At 53.9% G+C, this 18,525-nt stretch overlaps 1 protein-coding gene across 1 annotated transcript; it reads right to left on the bottom strand.

Moving 5' to 3' along the window:
• Positions 1-2,686: 2,686 nt before the first annotated feature.
• Positions 2,687-17,981, bottom strand: LOC138686378 (uncharacterized). The gene is made up of 5 exons (XM_069788864.1): positions 17,860-17,981; positions 7,476-7,946; positions 6,061-6,390; positions 5,735-5,901; positions 2,687-4,914 (listed from the first exon to the last, which is right to left on the bottom strand). Exons 1-5 carry the CDS (start codon positions 17,924-17,926, stop codon positions 4,870-4,872), a joined length of 1,080 nt encoding a protein of 359 aa, XP_069644965.1. The 5' UTR covers positions 17,927-17,981; the 3' UTR covers positions 2,687-4,869.
• Between the last annotated feature and the right edge of the window lie 544 nt (positions 17,982-18,525).

Genomic DNA, 18,525 nt, shown 5'->3' on the forward strand with positions numbered 1-18,525 from the left:
CAAGCTATGTATCATCAGCCACAATTAGAAGGTCCTCTTCTGGGCAGGTCTAAGTGCTTTATCTTCTGAGACTGTTTTGAAGTTGTGCTTTGGGTGAAGGCTGATTCTTCTCAGGTCTGTGAGGAAACATGTCCCCTGTAGCATTAGAGTGGGGAAGAGTCTTCATTCAGATGTGGTTGGATGGGGAAGTTTGAAGACCTTCATTATCTTACAAAGTTCTGGGGGATTAAAAAAAATAAAGCACAAACAGTTCTGGGGGCCTAATACTGATGGAGACTTTTATATTAGCAGTCATGGTCTTCCAGCTTTGCTTATCTCTTACCTATGTATCAGTAGGACATAGATATGGCTGTTTTATGGACAGGAATTGCATGATTTCATTTTTCTTGGGGGGGGCGGGTGTGGAAAGGAGGATTGGAGAGAAGATCCCTCTCTCACTTTCGCTAGCAGTGAAGCAGAGGTAGCAAGTAGATGGGAACATCCCTGGCAGAGGCTCAGGAGGTGCACTTAGAAAAACTCTCCCCCTCCCCCATGACAAATCCACATTTCTACTGAATTAAATGTAGTCATAGAAAATTGAGTATAAACAATGTGGAGGCATGCAGCCTCCTTTCCTTCCTAGGTGTCTGGGAAATGACAGTAGGCATTTTGTGTTCTCCTCTGGGTATGAGAAGAACACTGGCTACTAAAAGCTTCCCAGGTTATGTATCATTTCGTATGCTTCATTACTGAAAGTTTACTGCTCTGCGTCCCTGGCTTGCTTCTGCACTCCTGCTCCCTGGATCAGTGCAATGCCTTTTTCATTCTGCATTAAGTGGTAGCAAGCACAGGCAACTATTATCCATGGGAGAGCCTCATGGGAGATCCACACACTGCCTTGTCCACTCCAGTGCTCCTCATGGCAGTTTCTCTGTCTCTGAACACTGGCTGCAGCCTTATTTACAGACTTGCAGTGTGACATGATGGCGAAAATACACAGTGTCCAAAGCTAAACTAGAGGCGCTGAGCCATGAAGGACAACTGAGCAGGCAGAGAACTGGCAGGTAGTACAGGTAGCCCTGCCCTTGGCACAGCAGCTCTAGCACTGTCAGTTTTCAGCTGCTCAAATCCCCTTCCCTTCAAAACATGAGTCTGGTGAGAGGAGGGCAGGACAGAGCAGGCAGGTGGGTCTCAAACTCTGCTTTTCTTTTATCTGGGTTTCTTTCCCTCCTATTTAAATATAAGTGATTTGATTGATTCTTGCCCCTTGCTAATTAATAATGTAATTGTGCCTTAGCCTAGGAGGCATTAAAACTAAGCCTCATCAAAAGCGAGAGCTGTGCTCAAGGGGACATGCAGAAATTGGCAACGGTTGTTTCCTGGTTCTGTCGGTTTGCTTTGCTGCATGGGAAAGACGAAGCCCACACAACTGGCCCATGGTCCATCCCCAAACCTGGCCACCTCAGAGGTTGCATCACCGGGCTGGGAGGTCAGAACTTGGCTGGGCAAAGGCAGTTAGCTTTGTGCCTCCGGAGGGTGGCTGCCTGCACAAGCCTGTCCTGCTGCTGCCTCTCCAGCTCATGCAGATCTGCTCTGTGCTACCTCTCTAACAAGGCAGCTCAGCAGTTTGTTCTGCAAAGAATGAATCACGTCTGAGTGGGGTTGGTAGTAAAAAGGCAGAACAGAGGAAACTCCAACATAAACCACCAGAATAATGCTGACTTCAGACCTGAGAAGACTAGCTTAGTTGTAGCATGTTTGTTCCGTTACTTAGTTCTTCTGTTCTGTATAGTTGTATGTTGGGACAGGACTGAAATCTCTGCAGGGTTTAGAGTTCACCCCCAAGTCTTCAGATTACTCAGCAAGCACTTTGCTAGGCTCAGAAGTCTTTGTTTGCTCTCCTCTTGCTCTAGATCTTCCAGGGATTTGCTTTTCTAGATAACGTTGTGGGAACTCCTTCAAAAACAGCATATGCCAAATGACCAAGTACTTCTACTCACCATATTTTGTTTTTGCAGTAGAAAGTCTTGTAACACAAACAGTCTGTGATATGAGCTGGATGATTTTGCGTAAGTATTGTAGAGACTATTAACTCAGGAGAGACTCTTATCAGGTCTGTAGCAAGAGCTGGGTTTTTGAAACAAACTATGAGTGCTTACCTCCCTGTGGGTCTGAGCTCCAAAGGGAAGATTCAAAACAGCTATAAAGCTAAACAAAAAGAACTATATGCCTTTCAGTTTGCTTTGTCTTCTGTACTATAGAAAGAAGCATGACAGATGATGCTACTTAGGTTTGGATTAGGCTGGCTTTCAGGATATTTCTGCACATGGAGTTCATGGTTACAGTTGACAACAGATGACAATAAGGGTATCTTCAATCAGAGGCAAAGGAAGAGAGTCTAAAGGTGTATGTTAGATTATTTGGTCTAGTGTGGTTCGCTGAGACAGATTTAATCTGATTTGACCGTACAGAAATTAATCTCAGTCAACCCAGACAGGGAATGACCCTGACAAGAAGCAACACAAGCAGAGGGTGGTGTCCTTCTGAACCCTCAGAGCTATGGTTTAGAGCTGTCTGGCATTTTCACTAGTATCAGCTCTGTGAGTCTTTCTACCCCAAACTGCTGCTGTTTATCTATCACAGGATTCATTGCGATCTACAAAAGCTTTTCAGTTAAATGTTTGCAATGAAAATATGAGGACTGGGACACCTTTGGCATTTGTAACTTTATTGCAGAAAAAAAAATCCACTATTAACATATTTTACAAAGAAAGTTGCACTTTGGTGTTGGGCGAGTTTTCTTCCTCACCCTTTTCCCCTGGACAGCAATGCATGGGAAACCAGAACAACCAGCCCCTGCTCTTTCGGTTGTGTGCCGAGACACTTTCCAGCTATGCCAGCCTGCACCAGTTCCAGCCAGGATGGAGTTCTGTTTTCCACCACTAACTTGCCTCTCTTTGTGCCAAAAACCAGTAGCACCCTGCCCTCTGGCAGAGGAAACAAGTCTGTAGCTAGGGAGATTGCTCTGTGCAGACAATGCTTGATACAAAAGTTTTGGAGTTGTGACAATTGCCCTTTAGTTTTCATGCAATAATAGTAGGAGAGAACCAACCCTTCTTCCCTATTTTACTGGGCATCCTTACAATAAACAGATGCAAGGCCAAAGCCAACAGCTGAACCCAAACTGCACTGCAGCCATTTGTCAGCCACTTCGGAAGTAGTAACACAGGAAGGAGGAACTGCTGTATTACCTAGTTCATTTATTTGACCCAGACCAGTTCTGCTCCATCTTTGGGCTTCACAGATAATTTGAGCCCTGCTGATGGGGAAATTCGCCTTTCCCTGCTAAGACAAGCAATAACAGCACTGGAAAAAAAAAGGTACTTCTGCTAGTGAGGCCTGGTGTCTGTCTTTTGTGGGGCCAGTGAGTGTTGCTACTGAAAGGAGAGGAGAGACTGAGGCTTGTAAGAGCAATGTGGTAGATAATCTCTAGCCCTTGCTGTATCCTGAGGGAGCAACTGGCTTAGTCCAAAATCAAACACTCTAGAGAAGGCATGTGTTTCTCCTTACCTGCAGTCAAATGTGAATTAGAAAACAGAAGCAAGTGTTAATTACATAAAGATTTTCATGTCATGCACACTCTCGGTCTTTCTGAGGCAAGGGCACCAAAAGATCCTCAGACTTACACTCAGAGGCTCTGGTGCATGGGTTTCCTTGAGGGGCCTCAAGAGCCTTGGATGCAGTCTAGAGCAGTGATACTTTGAGGCAGAAGTGCAGAATCTAATCAGCCTAACACCTAGAACGGGAAGGGGAGGAAGGCACCTACATCCAGGATCTGTCCTCATGACAAGACACCAGCTGGCTCAAAGACCAATATTAGAAGGTAAAGGAGCTTTGACCTTGCATAGCAGAGGAGGGAGAGTGCAGTACTAGTTTTGTACAACAACTTTCAGCAACCAGATGCTAGCAGCAAAATGGGAGGTACCTGAGGAAAGGCATGTGTCAATCCAGGCAGGGGAATGGACTAAAGCATTTACTGAGCCTGGGCAAAGAGTTTATGCATATGCTGAAAGCATCAAGTATAGAAGACAGAGTTTCCTACTTTTGGTGAGACCAAATTAGTGTGTCTAACTGGCAATAGACTGAGTCCTATCAAGCCCTGCTAAGCTAAAATTATGTTCATTTTCCTCCCAGCAATTTCAAAGCAACATCAAGTAGCAAGGGCACTTCTCCAGTGGCCACAAAACTGTTTTCCCTGGTTAGAGAAAAGGTACACATGTAGGAAGGAAGCAGAGCAGTCTGTTGTCCTCCTGGTAGGTGTTTCAGGATGGGCAGTGCCAATCCCAGGACTAAAGCTGAAACAGGAACAAAAAAAAGTGCAGGAAAAAAACCGAAACAAACAACCTTAAAAATACAGAACAAGAGGGAGCCCAAGAGAACTGATTTCCACACCCTTGGCTTCCTCAGAAAACAGCAGTCTCCTTTGCTAGCACTGTGCTGACACCATCAGTGTTAAAAGCTCTTGTATGGATCACTTGCCCACCTCCTTTGAAAGCAGCAGCTGCCAAGATGGACAGAAGAGATCCATGCAGAACGTGATGGCAAAGGTTGTCTTGGCTAATTGGTCACCACACTAAAAGGAGGAGGCACCTCTTCAGGGCATTTGAGGAGAGCCTGGAGGAAAGGGCCAGATTTGGGCTCTGATTCCCAGCATAAAAATGTCAACATTGAATTATTTAAAATGTCTAAAATCAAAAGCCATCTGAAAAGGATCTTTCAGTTGTGTGCAAATCACAGCCCCTCATTCCTCAGCAGATCGTCTGGGACCAAGTCCTCAAGGCCTTCTCCTCTGGGAAGTTCAGCCGGCCAGGCAGAGCACAGCCTGGTTGCCTAGTAGCTGTAGAGTGAGAGAGGGGTGTCCTCCATCATGTCATCCTAGAAGCAGAGAAGAGCGTGCTTTAATGAGATGTCTGCACGATGGCATACAGTCCCAGCCTGGAAGAGTGCTGTGCAGGCAGCACAGCCTTCTCATCCACACTGTCACAGTGTGGCCATCTGCAATCCACCTAAATGCTGTCCCTGCGCAGTTCCTGGATCTTTGGACTGCCACTCTCCTCTCCTGCTGCACCTTTTGGAGAGAAGAGGTGCATGCAGGAAGAGCCTGCCTGCTGCAGAGATATGGAAAACCCTGGCTGTGGAAAACTCCGCTCAGCTTGAAACAGCATCAGCTTGCTTGCTAGCTGCAGAAGGGAAGCAGTACTCCTCTGTCCCAGAAAGCGCAGGGAGTTAGTTGCAGCTTCCCCAGAGCTAATCCAGCCTCTGAAACCCTCATATCTTTTTTATATCCCTAAAGGGTCAAGCGCAGACAGACAGACAACCTCCCCGGAACAGAGCACAGAATCTGCTTTGTCATAGTCACAAAGCAAATATATCAGAATATAGGAGGAGAGGCTAGGAAGGTGTCATTTCAGGGGAAGTTTGGATGGAGCTCCCCTTCCTTTCTCTGTTTAACCTCTTAGCATTCCCCTGCAGAGTGAGGGGAACGCAGAGAGCTTCTTTAGTGGCCAACCTTGAGACTTGCTGTCTTGATTCAAACCCTGGATGGAAGGAGAGGGACCTAAGAGGGAACAGGAGTTGTGATCAGCATTCTTGCTGCTGCAAATACCCAAAACATTGCTAATGTAGTAGAAGGGGAACTGCAAAGCAGCCAGTATCAAGCCAGACCATGTCAGTCTAGTCTGAAGGCATTACTCACCATGGGCAGGTCCTGCAGGCGCCGGAACTCCATGCGGCTGTTGTGCTGGCGGTATCTCAAGAAGCCCACCAGGCCTAGGATGCCCACCATGACAATGAAGACGGAGATCACAGTGATTACCAAGGGATCAGCCCTCGTTGTATCAGCCAAAGGAGAACTGGGTAGCTCTGCAAGAATACCAAGGGAATGAAGCCAAAGGAGAGCCTTCAAGGGGTAGCAAAGCCTTGTCTTTTCTGGTTCTGCTTAGTACAACCAAGAGGCAATTTCAGGTAGCCCCAAGTCTTTGCCATGTTTTGTGAGAGCAGGGACAAAACCAGAGCATTTACCTGGATTTTCGTCATCACCAACATCCAACACAGAAGCTTTCTCGTGCACGGGCTCTAATGACTGCTCCAGTGTAGATGTGCTGTTGGGGGTGGCAGCTGTGCTGGTAGACATGGAGCTGGTCACAAGGGGCCTCACTGTCACCATACTGGAAGCAGTAGCAGAGGACGTGCTCCCTACGGTGAAGATGGGAGCAGAGGAGGTTCTGGGCTCCACGGTGCTCTCCCCTGTGGTACCCACAGGGCTTGTTGCTGGCCTGGTTTCAGACCTTGCTGCTGTAGGCCCCACAGTCTGCCCATCAAAAGGCCCCAGCTGAGAATTGTTAGTTGTTGCTGCAAAATAGGAACAAGCAGTTATTTCAAAGGATAAAGCGCAAGCACACTGTTCTGTGGGAGTGAACGAGATGGAAGCAAGGCTGTGCGGAAGACTGCTGTGACTATAGGAAAAGCAGCTTATTGACAACCCTTTGGAAAACAAGCAGGTCCTACAGAGCAGCCACAGCTGAGCCACACTGTAAGCCACAGTGCTTAGAAGGTCCTCTTGGTTTTTGTATGTGCCAATCTGCAATGTCAGCCAATGTCAGCTGGGCCCACAAGTCCTCTGGGGACAAAGGGCAAGCAGAGAAGCCTCAAACAGCTCTGCACAGAGCTGGACATCACCCCAGAGCAAGAGACTGGGAAAGGTCTCTCGTTCCTCCTTATGGGGAGCAGAAAGGGGGCTGTGCAGGGATTGGGTAGCAGCATCCCCTGAGGCTCTGTCCGTGCACCACAGAACAGCAGGACCCCGTGATACAAGCCAGGGCAAATGATGCAGTTGTGCAAGAACACCACGCAAATCAAGCGTCAATCAATATCTGCCTTGCATCAGGGGTGTGTGACAGCCTGGCAGACCCCAAGGTGGGCGAGACTGGGATCACAGACCCTACAGCCAGTTGCCATGCTGCCCAGAGGGATCTGAAGGTATGGTAGGGATTCCCATGGTTGCCCAGGGATGGATGGGCTGATGCTTGTGCCTGCCCATCTCCATGCTTTGTGTTAAGGGAGGGTGTGTTGCCCCGTTCTGCAGGCAGCAGGGAAGGCTCCTATCAAGCCCCCAGCCCTGGTGCAGGAAGAGCCTAGCTGGGCAGCACTGCTGAAGCATGTTGTTTTGGGTGAGATGTATAAAGGACTTCCCTGCACACAATCAATGTCCTCATCAGAAAGCAGCCAGCACAACTAATACCATAATTAATGGGGTTTGCAAAGAGAATGCTGAACTAACAGCACCTCTGCAAGTCAGTCTCACTGAACTGGCTGTGCTTAATGGCTCATCCCCCTTTTCTCCCTCTCTCCAGTTCCCATGAGAGTTCACAGAAGTTTCCAGGCTGTGCATCCTCGGGGCAGGACTTTCTGCACAGGCAGTAAAGGCAAAACCTCACCCGGCACACTGTTCAGAGGAAGCGTGGGGGTTGCACTGGTGGCATCATCCATTTCTTCAGTTGTGCTGAAAGGTTCTGTGCCTTCGTGGTTGGGCTGGTTTTCTTCCAGGGTACTGGCAGTCAGGGGAGGGGAGGGGATGTCAGTGCTACTGTTGACTGACACGCTCATGTTGTGGTGCTCATGCTGTGTAACTGTGACGTCCCCAGGGCTGGCAGTGGTGGAAGCCTGCAGTCTCTCTGCCTTGGTGCCTACCGTGGGGGTGGTAGGGATGGAGGCATCCTCCATCTCCATAGCTTGGGCTCCAGTGGCATTGAGTGTTGCAGCAGTCAAGTTTTTCTCCAGGCTTGTCTCAGGAATGGCAGTAGTCACCGGACTGAAGTCAGAGGCTTCCCTTGGCTGATGTGAGGTTAGCACTGTGCTAAGAAAAGGTGATGGTGACACCAAGGTCTCTGCTGTCTTCTGTCCCTCTCCTATGGAACAGAGTTAAGAAATGCTGAGACGTTTGTCAGAGATACCACACTGAGAGGAGAAACAGAGGAGGTGGCCAGAAATTGAACCTCTCTATCCCCTTAACTCCAAATCCAGCACAGGTTTACACTTGGGGAAGGGGTTCAAATAGCTCCTCTGTCCTCCTGGCCTCTCTGAGACAGGGACCTGCTCTAGGGGACCTGTCTGCCCCCACCCCAAGCCCTGTGCTGCTGTTCTGTGCGGTAAGCATCACTAACCCCTCTACCCTGGAGCACCTCTTAAACCTTTTTAGAGAATTTCGTTTTTTTTTAAAAGTACCACCTGCGACCTAATTCTGTGAGAAACCTAGGTAAGTCTTCCTTGGTTAATTGAGAAAGAGTCAGAATTGCAGAAAAAATACAAGTGGGGGGAAAAAGTAGAAGTAGATCCTCTAGCTCCCCTGACCTGGTGAAGTGTAGAAAAGTGATGTTTAAAAAGTCTGTGGCTGGCAAGGGTAAAGCATGTATTGCTAGTCATCTTAGTAGTAGTGTGAGCTTGCTGCTAGAGGGAAAGGTGAAATGGGTAGCAAAAGAGTACTACAGCTAACAGGGCTGGTGGTGTACTTTGGGAGCCACCTTCACAAGCTATTTATGAACACATCACCTCCATAAAGTGTGACTGTTGTCATAGAAATGGGGAGCTACTCAGCCTCCCACTACAGCAAACAGGGCCAGCTTCCCTAGCAGGAACCTGCAGCAAGCAAGGATCCCCTCCCTGGATCCACAGCCGTTAGACGGCGTAACAGCATGCGGGAGGAGGAAAACCACAAGGCTCTTACACTGCCCGTTCATAAACAGGGATCCTGTGAGGGTTTTTTAGGGTGTAAACAGGAAGAAAACAGGGAAGTGTAGCCACATCAGGATGGAATCTCCAGACAACTTAAAAACATCTCATGGTCAATATTTTGATGACTTCTGTTCAAGTTTCTACTCAAGCCACAGAGGCATGATGAGCCAGCTACAGAAAAAAATAAAGGTATTGAAGAAAATCCATCTTCATGTCCATTCTCTTCACAGTGGAGGAGCATCCAAGGCAGATGCTGTAACCAAGAAACATTCATCCACCACCAAAGCAGCCCACTTTTGTACTAAGGGTTTGGGGAAGTCTTAGCAGTTTTTAAAAGCTCTTCAGAACAGACACAGTTATCAGAGCTCTTCTCCAGCTACAGCACTTAACAGGCCCTAAAAAAAGACACAATACATCTCCCTCAGGAGACTTTTACAGTACCCCAGCCAGCTGGAAAATTCAAAACCTTGAAGCAGCCTGACGGAGCTGTGCTTCCCCGGCCCAGGGCCCCAGTCCCAGGAGGGCTCCCGTGGGGGATGCACGAGCAGGCAGCACAACCTCGCTCGGCACATTTGGAGAACAAGCTCTCAAGGGGAGCCCCAGCTGGGGCAACTTAAATATGAAGACCGAAGGCGTAAGTGATGCTCCCTTTGGCCTCGCCTGGATCCAGCTGTCCGTGGCCACAACATGCCTCTGAACAAAGCAAGCTGCTCTCTGAAATGGAGTTAAGGCATAGAATACACTTACACGAGTAACACTTGGAAGGAAAAGAGCTGAGCACTGTGTTTCCTGGGGTCAAGCACCAAAGCTCACAGCTCTTCATGTGACAATTTCCAGCCCTAAACCCAGCATTGCTATTCAGTGTGCTGCTTGCTGGGTGAGATCCCAGCAGCTCCAGAGCCTGTGCTGGGCAACGCTGAAGGATCCCAGCTGGGCATTGGCAGATGCTCTGTCAACACCCGACTACCTGCTCCTACGTAGCAAGAGACGCACACAGAGCTGCACTGTCACCCTGGGGTAAACAGGAAAGGTGGTGGCCAGGTGCCCGGCCAGCGGGGAGCCCGGCTACGTGCTGCTTTGCATAGCTGGCCTCTGCCTGGGGCAGCCCCCCACGGGGTGGCAAGCTGTGATCGGGGTCACGTGTAGGAAAGATTTCGGGAGAGCTGTCATGCACAAAGGCTTGAGCACCTCCGAAACAGCTGTGCCAGTTTCTGACTAGGAAAGGAAAGCCAGGGGGAAGGCAGACGAGTCGGTCCTACGTGCCAGGGCACCTCCCCACAGTGTCAGGAGCTGGCATCCCTGCCAGGAGGTGCTGTGGGGCAGGAAGGTTTGTGAGGACAAGCAGCTCCCCCCACCCTGCGAATAAGGACGGGCTGCACACACAGCTCCCCGCTGTCTGCAAGAGGGAGAGCTAGTGGGAGTAGTAGTTCCCGAAGTTCTTCTCTCCATAAGTAGCCACACGGCTCCTTCCTCCAGAATTGCACGGTGTCCGTGACCACCAAGAAAGCGGTGCCCAGGCGGACAGGCTGCTCCAGCCCTGTATCCTACAGGAACGTATCAGGACCATTGTAGAAAGGCTTGTGCTGTAGCAGCAGCCAGCCCAGGTCAGGTGTAACACAGCACTGTGGTGTGTAAAATCTGGTTTGTAGAGAATTGCAGAAGAGATGTTAAAATTGGCAGGGATGGAGCAGAAAGCGGCCTTTGAGCATGGCAGGTGTTGATGGCACCTGGATTAGCGGGTCATCCAGCCCAGCACATCACGGCACACCCAGCTCAGGAAACAAAGGAGAGCCTGCAAAAAAGGGAGAGCCTAAACCAGGCTAACACAAAGACTCAAGCCAGTAAGAGATGATGGGGGGAAGATAGAGAACAAGGCAAGAGCCTTAAGATGGACAAGGAAACACAGGACAGTGAGTAAATCCTGATCACTCGGGGACAAAGAGACAAAAGATCACTCACCATCTGTCAGCTCCTAAGGGGTAAGGGCACATCCAAAGCCAGCACACAGTCACCAAGCAAAGCACCTGGGGAAACACCCAACTTGGTCCTTGTGAGCATGTGGATGTTAGGAATGCAAGCACTAATGAATTTTACTTCAGTTTTGTTTTAAAATAATACTACTCCCCCATAGGGTCTTGCATTAAGATTTGCTACATCGTTGCTGCAACGCCACAACTTTGTTTCCCGCAGTTTTCTCACCCAAACAGGCAACCCCATTCCCACCCAGCTCTGGTGCAAACTCTGCAGTACAGTGAGGGAGACCACAGCTCTGCTGCGAAGCCGCTGTGGCTGGCTGTGCTGGATGAGACCCAGCAAACCCCACGCCAGCTGTGATCCTCCAAGGTCCAACCACTGTGGTTTGCTCTGGATTCTGGGTGCCCGACAGGTCGGAAAATCCCCAGCTCCAGCGCTGTCGCTGCTGCTCCAGTCGCTGAGCGATGATGTTTTTAGCTGTTTATTAGTTACTTACAGAGATGCAGGTCAGAGCTCGTTACTCTGGCGTCTTCCTGGAGGAGCTCCGCTTCCTGCACCACATGCCAGGGAGGCTGTGGCTCCATTGCCTAAGGCATTGCCCTCATCGGCTCCTGCAGACAAGAGGGAACCATGCCCCTCTTGTCTCAGGTGGAAAGGGAAGGAGTTAGTGTGGATGCTTCACCTGCTCTGGGATCCTCCGAGGCCTGACAGTTGCAGCACCCCAAGACAGCTAGTGAAGCTGCAGTCACCCTCAGATCCAGGGTGTAAAGCAACTACAACCGTACTGCAAGTGAAGAAGCAGGACCAGCTGCAAGCAAGAGCTCTGATAATAACAGCATCTCCGTTTCCCTGATGGGGAACCAAGGGTGCTTTGGTTACATTGCAGCGCCTGCTAAAACAGAGCTGGCTGGTGGTCCCCTGGCTATAGCCCCACTCCTGCCCCGTGTCTGCGCTAACCATCAGGCTCAGTCATGGTGAGAACCAGTGATCTCAGACCACATGAGGGCAGGGCTGGTGGATTTGGAGCGGCAGCTCCCATCAGACAGTGCTGACTGTAGTGACCTCTGTCTGGGAAACGAGAGGGGCGAAGGAAGAGCGCGGTCCCAAGGGAGGAGGGATGCAGCCAGCCGAGAAGCCCCTGCCTTGGACAAGGGTGGGAAATGCTCCCAGCTCTGCGAGGGAAGGGAGGGTTCTGAGCATCAGCCCACGGCTTCGGCCCCTCTCCAGCGCTGCATGACGACACTGAGGGACCTCCATGCATGAGCCCGAGCTCCCACCAGCTCCAGAGCAGACATGGAATAAATATGCCATAACGGAGAGGAGTGAAGGAAGCCAGCTCTGCAGGAGACGGGGCCGTTCCTGCTTTGCACTCCCTGCCCAAGTTTCAGGGCTGGGGCCAAGCGAGGGGCTGAGGAAGGTTTGCACAACCAGCACAGAGCAGTGCTGCTGTGTCAGGGCAGCCATGCAGAGTGGGGACATCTCCTCCATCCTCTGCCACAGCAGCCACCCCACCATCTATTTGTTTCTCAGAATAAAACAAGGCAGCAAGACAGACCAGGGCCCCAGCTGGACCAGCCTGCAGACGAGCTCTTGCCACAACCCTCCTGCCCCAGTCCCAGCAGCATCCTCTGCACCCTCCTTCCTATCTCAGCCAGAAACAGCAGCCTGAGCTCCCCAAGGGTCAACACAAACCCGGCTCCAATACATAGCCTTTACCACCATTTCTAAAATCCCTCTTAGGGTGAGATGTAGGAGAGCCACGTAAGGTAAGGAAGCCAGCAGCAGGCTGGCTGCCAGGGCTCGAGGGAGAGCAGGGCAGCGGGGTGCAGGCTGCAGTCGCCACTGGAAGAGACGCACAGAGATCCAGGCGAGAGCTGGGCACAAAGACGAGAACAGATCCACCCAGGATTTCAGAAAAAGTGCCTGTGGGAGCAGGACTCCCTGGTGCGAATGTATCCTCCTGCACAGGCTGTCACTGTCTGCGGATAGCACCTCACTTAAATCAGCTTCCTACAGAATGCGTGTCAAACCACTACTCTGATTCATTGAAAAGGCACCCAAACCCCTCTAAAATGCTATTTTTGTGCACTAACTGAATTCAATTTCCATTTAAGTGTAACAGCTCAAGTCGCAAACAACCTAGTAAAATGCAAAATTAATATAATGTTTAAAAAGTAACAGCATAAGCTGTAACCTGTATGTATTTAAGCAATTATCTTATATCCTATTGCTTAGCAAAGTACTCCATTAAGTGTAGAAATTATCTTTTGTTGCCAGTTATTACATTTTTATGGTTACCAACCAACGGTAATTAAACAACCTCTTCAAGGAAAAAGAGCTTGAGTATAAATGCAAATAAAACCATATAGTGGGATTTAAAACCAAGGCTCTTCATTTAATTTAAAAGCAGAACCAGAGTAGCTGCTGATTAGATACCATCCAAGCCTGACCTCTTCTCCTTAACTCAGAGCTTGGAATAAATAAAACAAGTGACAGAAGAGATTTCTAGAGCCCTTCAGGTAGGTGCCAGATGCACCCAGGGATGCTGTAGAGCAACATCCTCGTTGCAAAGAGGGGAGGCTCAGAGACACAGATCTGGTACGAAGGGGAACCGCTTTGTAAACTCAGCTCCAGTTCGATACCTTGCAGGACCTCGACGGAGGCAGGACACCACTGGGCTGCATTTGCTGCAGGCTCCAGCGCTCTCCCTGCCAGGGCTGATGCCGGGACTGTCCCCATCCCGGCAGAGAGAGGCTAAACCGGCTCAGCCTGCTGCGAGGAGTCCAGGGTTGGGGTACAGGGACAGATTGGACCTTGCAGCCCGCTTGGGGACCACAGCAGAGCTCTTGTACGGCAGCAAGGTAATGCACCGCACCCCACGTGGCCTCTGCAAGCTAAGCCATGCCCTGTTGCGCAGGCAGCAAAACTGGGGGGGCTGAACTGGGGGTGCCGAGCACCCAGCATAGCCCTGGAAAGCTGCCAGGCCAGGCACGTTGCAAAGCAAGGGCTGCGGTAAGGGACAGGAATAGAAACTGAGTCTCCTGACCGAGAAGCTCCTTCCAGCCCGATAGGCAGGTGGCCATGAGCTGAGCATGAGACGGGGCTCAGATTAGATACGGGGTGCTGAGCGAGCACAGTGCTGGGGAGGGACAGCCCAGCACCCAACCTGCCCAGGCAGGCAGGAGGATGCTTCCCCGGGGCATCTGCAGATGCCAGGCCTCAGGCTTGAACGCCTGGGGAGCAAAAAGGGGAGCCACGAGTGTGCTAGTGCTACCACCTTGTTTGGTGGCACTGCATTTGGGATGGGGACAGCCAGCTGACGGTGGCATAGCAGAGCCACGCAGAGCAAGAGTTGCGAGAGCAGAGACGAGCAGCCCTGGAAACAGCGCCATAAATGCCGAGCACAGGTTCCTCAGTACTAGGAAAACCCATAAAGCAGCACAGACATGCCCAGAGCACGCAGCGGTGCTGGAGCCTGAGCCGGGGAGGGGGGCAGTGCCAGCCCAAGCGCCTGCCTGCAGGATACAGCACCCCAGGGTGGCACGCTCTGCCTAGCCCTGCCACGTGAGCCCTTCCCCACCCAGCCGGGGCGGGGAGAGATGCAAGAAACTGCTTTCCCACAGGTTTGCATGAAGCCCCATTTAGAGGTGAGGGGGCTTATCCCAAATTCCTGTGGCAGGGCAAAGGGGGAGAGCAGGCTGCCTTGCTCAGCCACCACTGTCACATCAGCCAGTTATTTTCCACTGGCTGCATGCAGCTACAAAGCGCCCTGCTTGGCAAGAAGGTGCCCAGGAGGCTCCCACGCTGTTTGCTTTGTTCCTCGGTAGAGGAGCTGCATTGTGCTGAAGACCCCTTTGCCCAGAGGCTGCTGAGGACACGCACAGCACCCAAGGCCTGGGAAGCCTGCCCTTCTCTGGGGCTGCGTAATCCCGATAATACAGCAACAGCAGGGAGCTCTGGCATCAGCCAGTCCTGGCCCTGCTTACCTTGGGAGTCACAGCTGCAGTGGAGGAAGCATGTCATTAGGAGAAAATTAATTAGCCAGTTACCTTAATAGCAGCCCCATGTCAGCAGGGAGCCTGGTCTCCAGTGCAGTGTGGCATGAGCTGGGGGCAGCCTGGACATCAGCAAATCTGCCCAGCCCTGAGCAGCCCCCCAGGACATTCCAGCTGTGTGGCTGCTGGTTTCATGGGCTGTGGGCCTTGGAGGATGCACCCTGCCCTGAGTAGCTGCAGTCTGGGTCATGCAGGGTGAGCACATCCCCTGGCCCTCCCCTGAGCAGCCCTACAGGGCTCAGGACACGGCTCCAGACCCAAATGGTGCTGAGTCTTATGAGAGCTACCCCACAGAGTGGGGTGGGGACGAAGGCTGCCAGCGTCACCACAAGGCAGCCCTGTGGAAACCCCTGCAGCAAGAACTGCGTCTGCCCAACCAGAATGTCTCGGTGGAAAGGAAGGAGGGAGAGAGGCCTCTGCGCTTTGGATTGCCCCTGCTACCTTTTGCCTGGAGGAGTGGGGCAAAGGGAGCTGAAGGAGGCGAGTGTTTCGCCCCTGCCCACCAGGTGAGTCCTTGGAAGGGCAGCAGGGAGCCAAGATCCACCCTGCACCTGGTGCTGGGGGAAGAGCACGTGCAGAAATGGCTTCGAAGACTGACGGCACGACGTGATGGGGCTGGGCAGGGGGTGCAGGGTCGGTGGTTACCCCACACAGCCGGAGGTACTGCCCTGAGGAGAGGACTGAGCTGTGGCTCGATTCTGGGTGCAAGAGAGCTGGAGCCATCCAGCCAGGGTGGGGTTGAGTCCATCCACTCCCCCTCGCCCTGGGCAAACAAGGGGAAAAAAAATCACGGCAAATCGGCTGCGGGACTCTGCAAGCGGACACACTGCCCGCCTGTGTGCACGGACCCGGGCCCCGACAGACGGGGCTTTATGCGCTCGCGCCGCTCCCAGCCCCGTGCTGTCCCCTCTGCTTGCGAGGCAGCTTGGCGCGGGAGTGGGAAGCAGCAAAATGCCCAGACCAAAATTACTCCGGGGTTTTATTTGTAAGGCTAATGGTGCTGGAGGAAGTGGATTTCCGCAGGCAGTGAAGAAAGGCTGCATTGAGAGGCTGGGGTGGGCAGAGCATGGGGGACATGGCAGCCCGAGCCCCTCTGCCTCCCTGCAGCAAACCTGGCCAGGGAGCGGGAGCAGGGGCTGCTGGACATGGGGGGCAAAGGGGATCTGCACCAGGAGCAGGGCAGAGACCAGCTCACAGAGCTGGGACAAACCCTGTTATGGATGGGTTTGTCTAGGGACTATCAACTTTGGGGCCAATCTCCAGGTGAACCTTTCCATTCCCCCATCACTGTCCTGCTGGGATTCTCTGGTGTCTCATTAAGGGTTGTGCTCGCCACAGGGCATTTTTTTTATTGGTGGCTTCTCTTCCGCACCATCTATTTTCACAAAACATTTGCTCTTGCAACTGTGGCTGGGATTAGCTAGTGGATCCAAAAGCCATGAGGACAAGGGTCAGGCCAGCTGCATAGGTGCCATTTCCTGAGGCTGTGAAGGTACTTTGGGATTGAGACACTAAGCACGAAAGATCCCAGGAAAAACCCAGCGCAACCTTAATTCTGGTACATTCCAGCAGTTTGAGTCTTGGACTTTGTAGCAAGAGGGCTCCTACGAGCCAGCTGGGGCAGAGGGCTCCCTGGGGGTACCCCAGGGTGCTGGGGACTGGAAACACTGGGAGACACGGGGCCAACGCAGCCAGCGGCAGCCCTGAGCTCCTCCTCCTCTCAGCAATAGAAACCCCTACTTGTTCCTCTGCCAGTGGCTGCTCACCTCCCCGCACCCCGTCACAGCACAGCCACCCTCGCACGGGGAGTGCAGCATTACCCGAGGCTTTGCCCACATAAAGGGGACTGGTTTGAGACTGTTTCCCCGTGCTCAGCCTCAAACCCAGCCAAACTGCATCTGAGACCCAAAATCTCAGCCTGAGCACTGCTGTTGCTGCCGGGGCTCAGCCCCACAGGCACCTAAGCTAGGTTTTTACCAGCCCAATTAGTTATAAGAAACCGAGTTTCTATGTGTCACTCCTCAACCTCTGTTGCTGCCGTCACCGTGCTGTGATCTGACCAGGGTCTGGCCAAGGGTTTTTTTTTTCTCAGCTGCAAAGAAGAGGAAACGCATTTGCTTCCCGAGCCCCAGGCAAGCCCCTAAGTTTGTCACTGCCAGGGTCACGGGGGATGGCGACAGCCCCCCGACTCGGGGCACGCTCCCGGCCACGCGGCAGGGCTCGGCGGCGTTGTCGGTGGCCGGGGCTGTCAGCGCCACGCTGCAGACTGCGCCTGCCCACGTGGGGACGTGTTGCTCATGGAGCCGAGCCGAAATACAGCCCGGGAGAGGCTGCCTGGGGCCGGGGTCTGGCTCCTGCTCCATCCCGGACACCGGCATCGCCTTCTCTCCCGCAGCACGACGGGACTAGGCGCCCCGTGCCTGCAGGCAGGCGGCGGAGCTCGGGCTTTGTCCGGGGTCCCCTCGGTGGGAAGCTCCGCGGCGGGTTCGTAGGCACCCGAGAGCTGCAGGGTGGGAAGCAGAGGGCTCGCAGGGCCGGATGCCGGTGGGTGGGCGAGCGCCTCCGGGCTCGCTGCTCCCCTCTCCGCGCATCCCCTCGGGTTCCCCGCTGGGCCGGGAAGCCGAACCCGGCCCGGCTCAGCCGGCGGGGGAGCAGCGCCCGCGGGGCGAGCGCTGCCTGCAGCTGCCTTGTACGGGCAAGGCCGGGGCGGGCGGCCTCGCTGCTGCCTTGAGCGCGGGGCTCGCCGGCCTCCCTCCCCCCGCCGGCCCCCCGCCGAGCATCCCCGGGCGACCTTACCGGCGCGGCGCCGGCGCCCGGGGCCGTGGGCACTTCGCCCGAGTTTCGGGGCCAAGCCCGGGGCGCCGCTCCCCGGAGGCTTCCGTGCCCGGGGAGGGCTCCCCAAATCGTCCTCCCGCAGCCCCACCAGCGGGCGGAGGAGCCCGGGGGCCCCGGCGCTGCCCCGACGGCCGCCCCCGGCGCTGCGCTCCCCGCCGCGGCGAGACCGGGCGGGACCATCCCCCCCGGGCCGCCCCGGTACTCCTCGGGCGGCCGTCCCCGGTACCTGGCAGGGCGCAGAGCAGGCAGCAAGCGACGGCGAGGCGGAGCAGGGCGCGCCGCGTCCCCTCCATGCTGGGCCGATCCGCGCTGGCTCCGCCGGCGGCACCGGGGCGGCGCCGGGGCGGGACGGCGGCCGGGGCGGGGCGGGCGGCACGTGGTCCAGCCCCGGCCCCGGAGGCGCGGGGCGGGGGCCGCCGCCACCCCCCGCACTCCCGGCACCACCCGCACCCCCGTCCGGTCCGGTCTCGGCATCCCCGCTCCGGCCCCGCACCGTCCCCGCCCCTCCCGCTCCCGGTCCCCGGCACCTCCGTTTCGGGCAGAGCACTCCCGGTGCGGTCCCGGTTCGGTCCCCGGCACCCTCGGTCCGGTTCGGCACGGCCCCCGGCATCGCCGGTTGGTCCCCGGCACCCCCGGTTCGGGCGGGGCACTCTTGGTCCAGTCCCGCACCGGCCCCGGCACCCTCGGACCAGTCACCCCTGGCTCAAGCAGGGCACCCCGGGTCCAGTCCTTCCCTGTCCCGGGCATCCCCGGTCCAGTCCTGAACCACCCTGTCACCCCATGCTGGTCCAAGTGACCCCGGCCCAAGCCCTCACTATCCCCCAATCTGGTCCCGTGTAGCCCCCGGCACGCCCAGTTGAGCCTGGCACCCCACTCGTGCCCCATACAGGGA

Source organism: Haliaeetus albicilla, chromosome 8, assembly GCF_947461875.1.
Source record: "Haliaeetus albicilla chromosome 8, bHalAlb1.1, whole genome shotgun sequence".
NCBI lineage: Eukaryota > Metazoa > Chordata > Aves > Accipitriformes > Accipitridae > Haliaeetus > Haliaeetus albicilla.

Coding starts and splice junctions, on each gene's coding strand:
- LOC138686378 (XM_069788864.1), bottom strand. CDS start 17,926: ATGGAGGGGACGCGGCGCGCCCTGCTCCGCCTCGCCGTCGCTTGCTGC. Junction 6,391..7,475: donor TCCTCTGAACAGTGTGCCGG/GTGAGGTTTTGC, acceptor CCTATTTTGCAG/CAACAACTAACAATTCTCAG. Junction 5,902..6,060: donor TGGTGATGACGAAAATCCAG/GTAAATGCTCTG, acceptor GTATTCTTGCAG/AGCTACCCAGTTCTCCTTTG.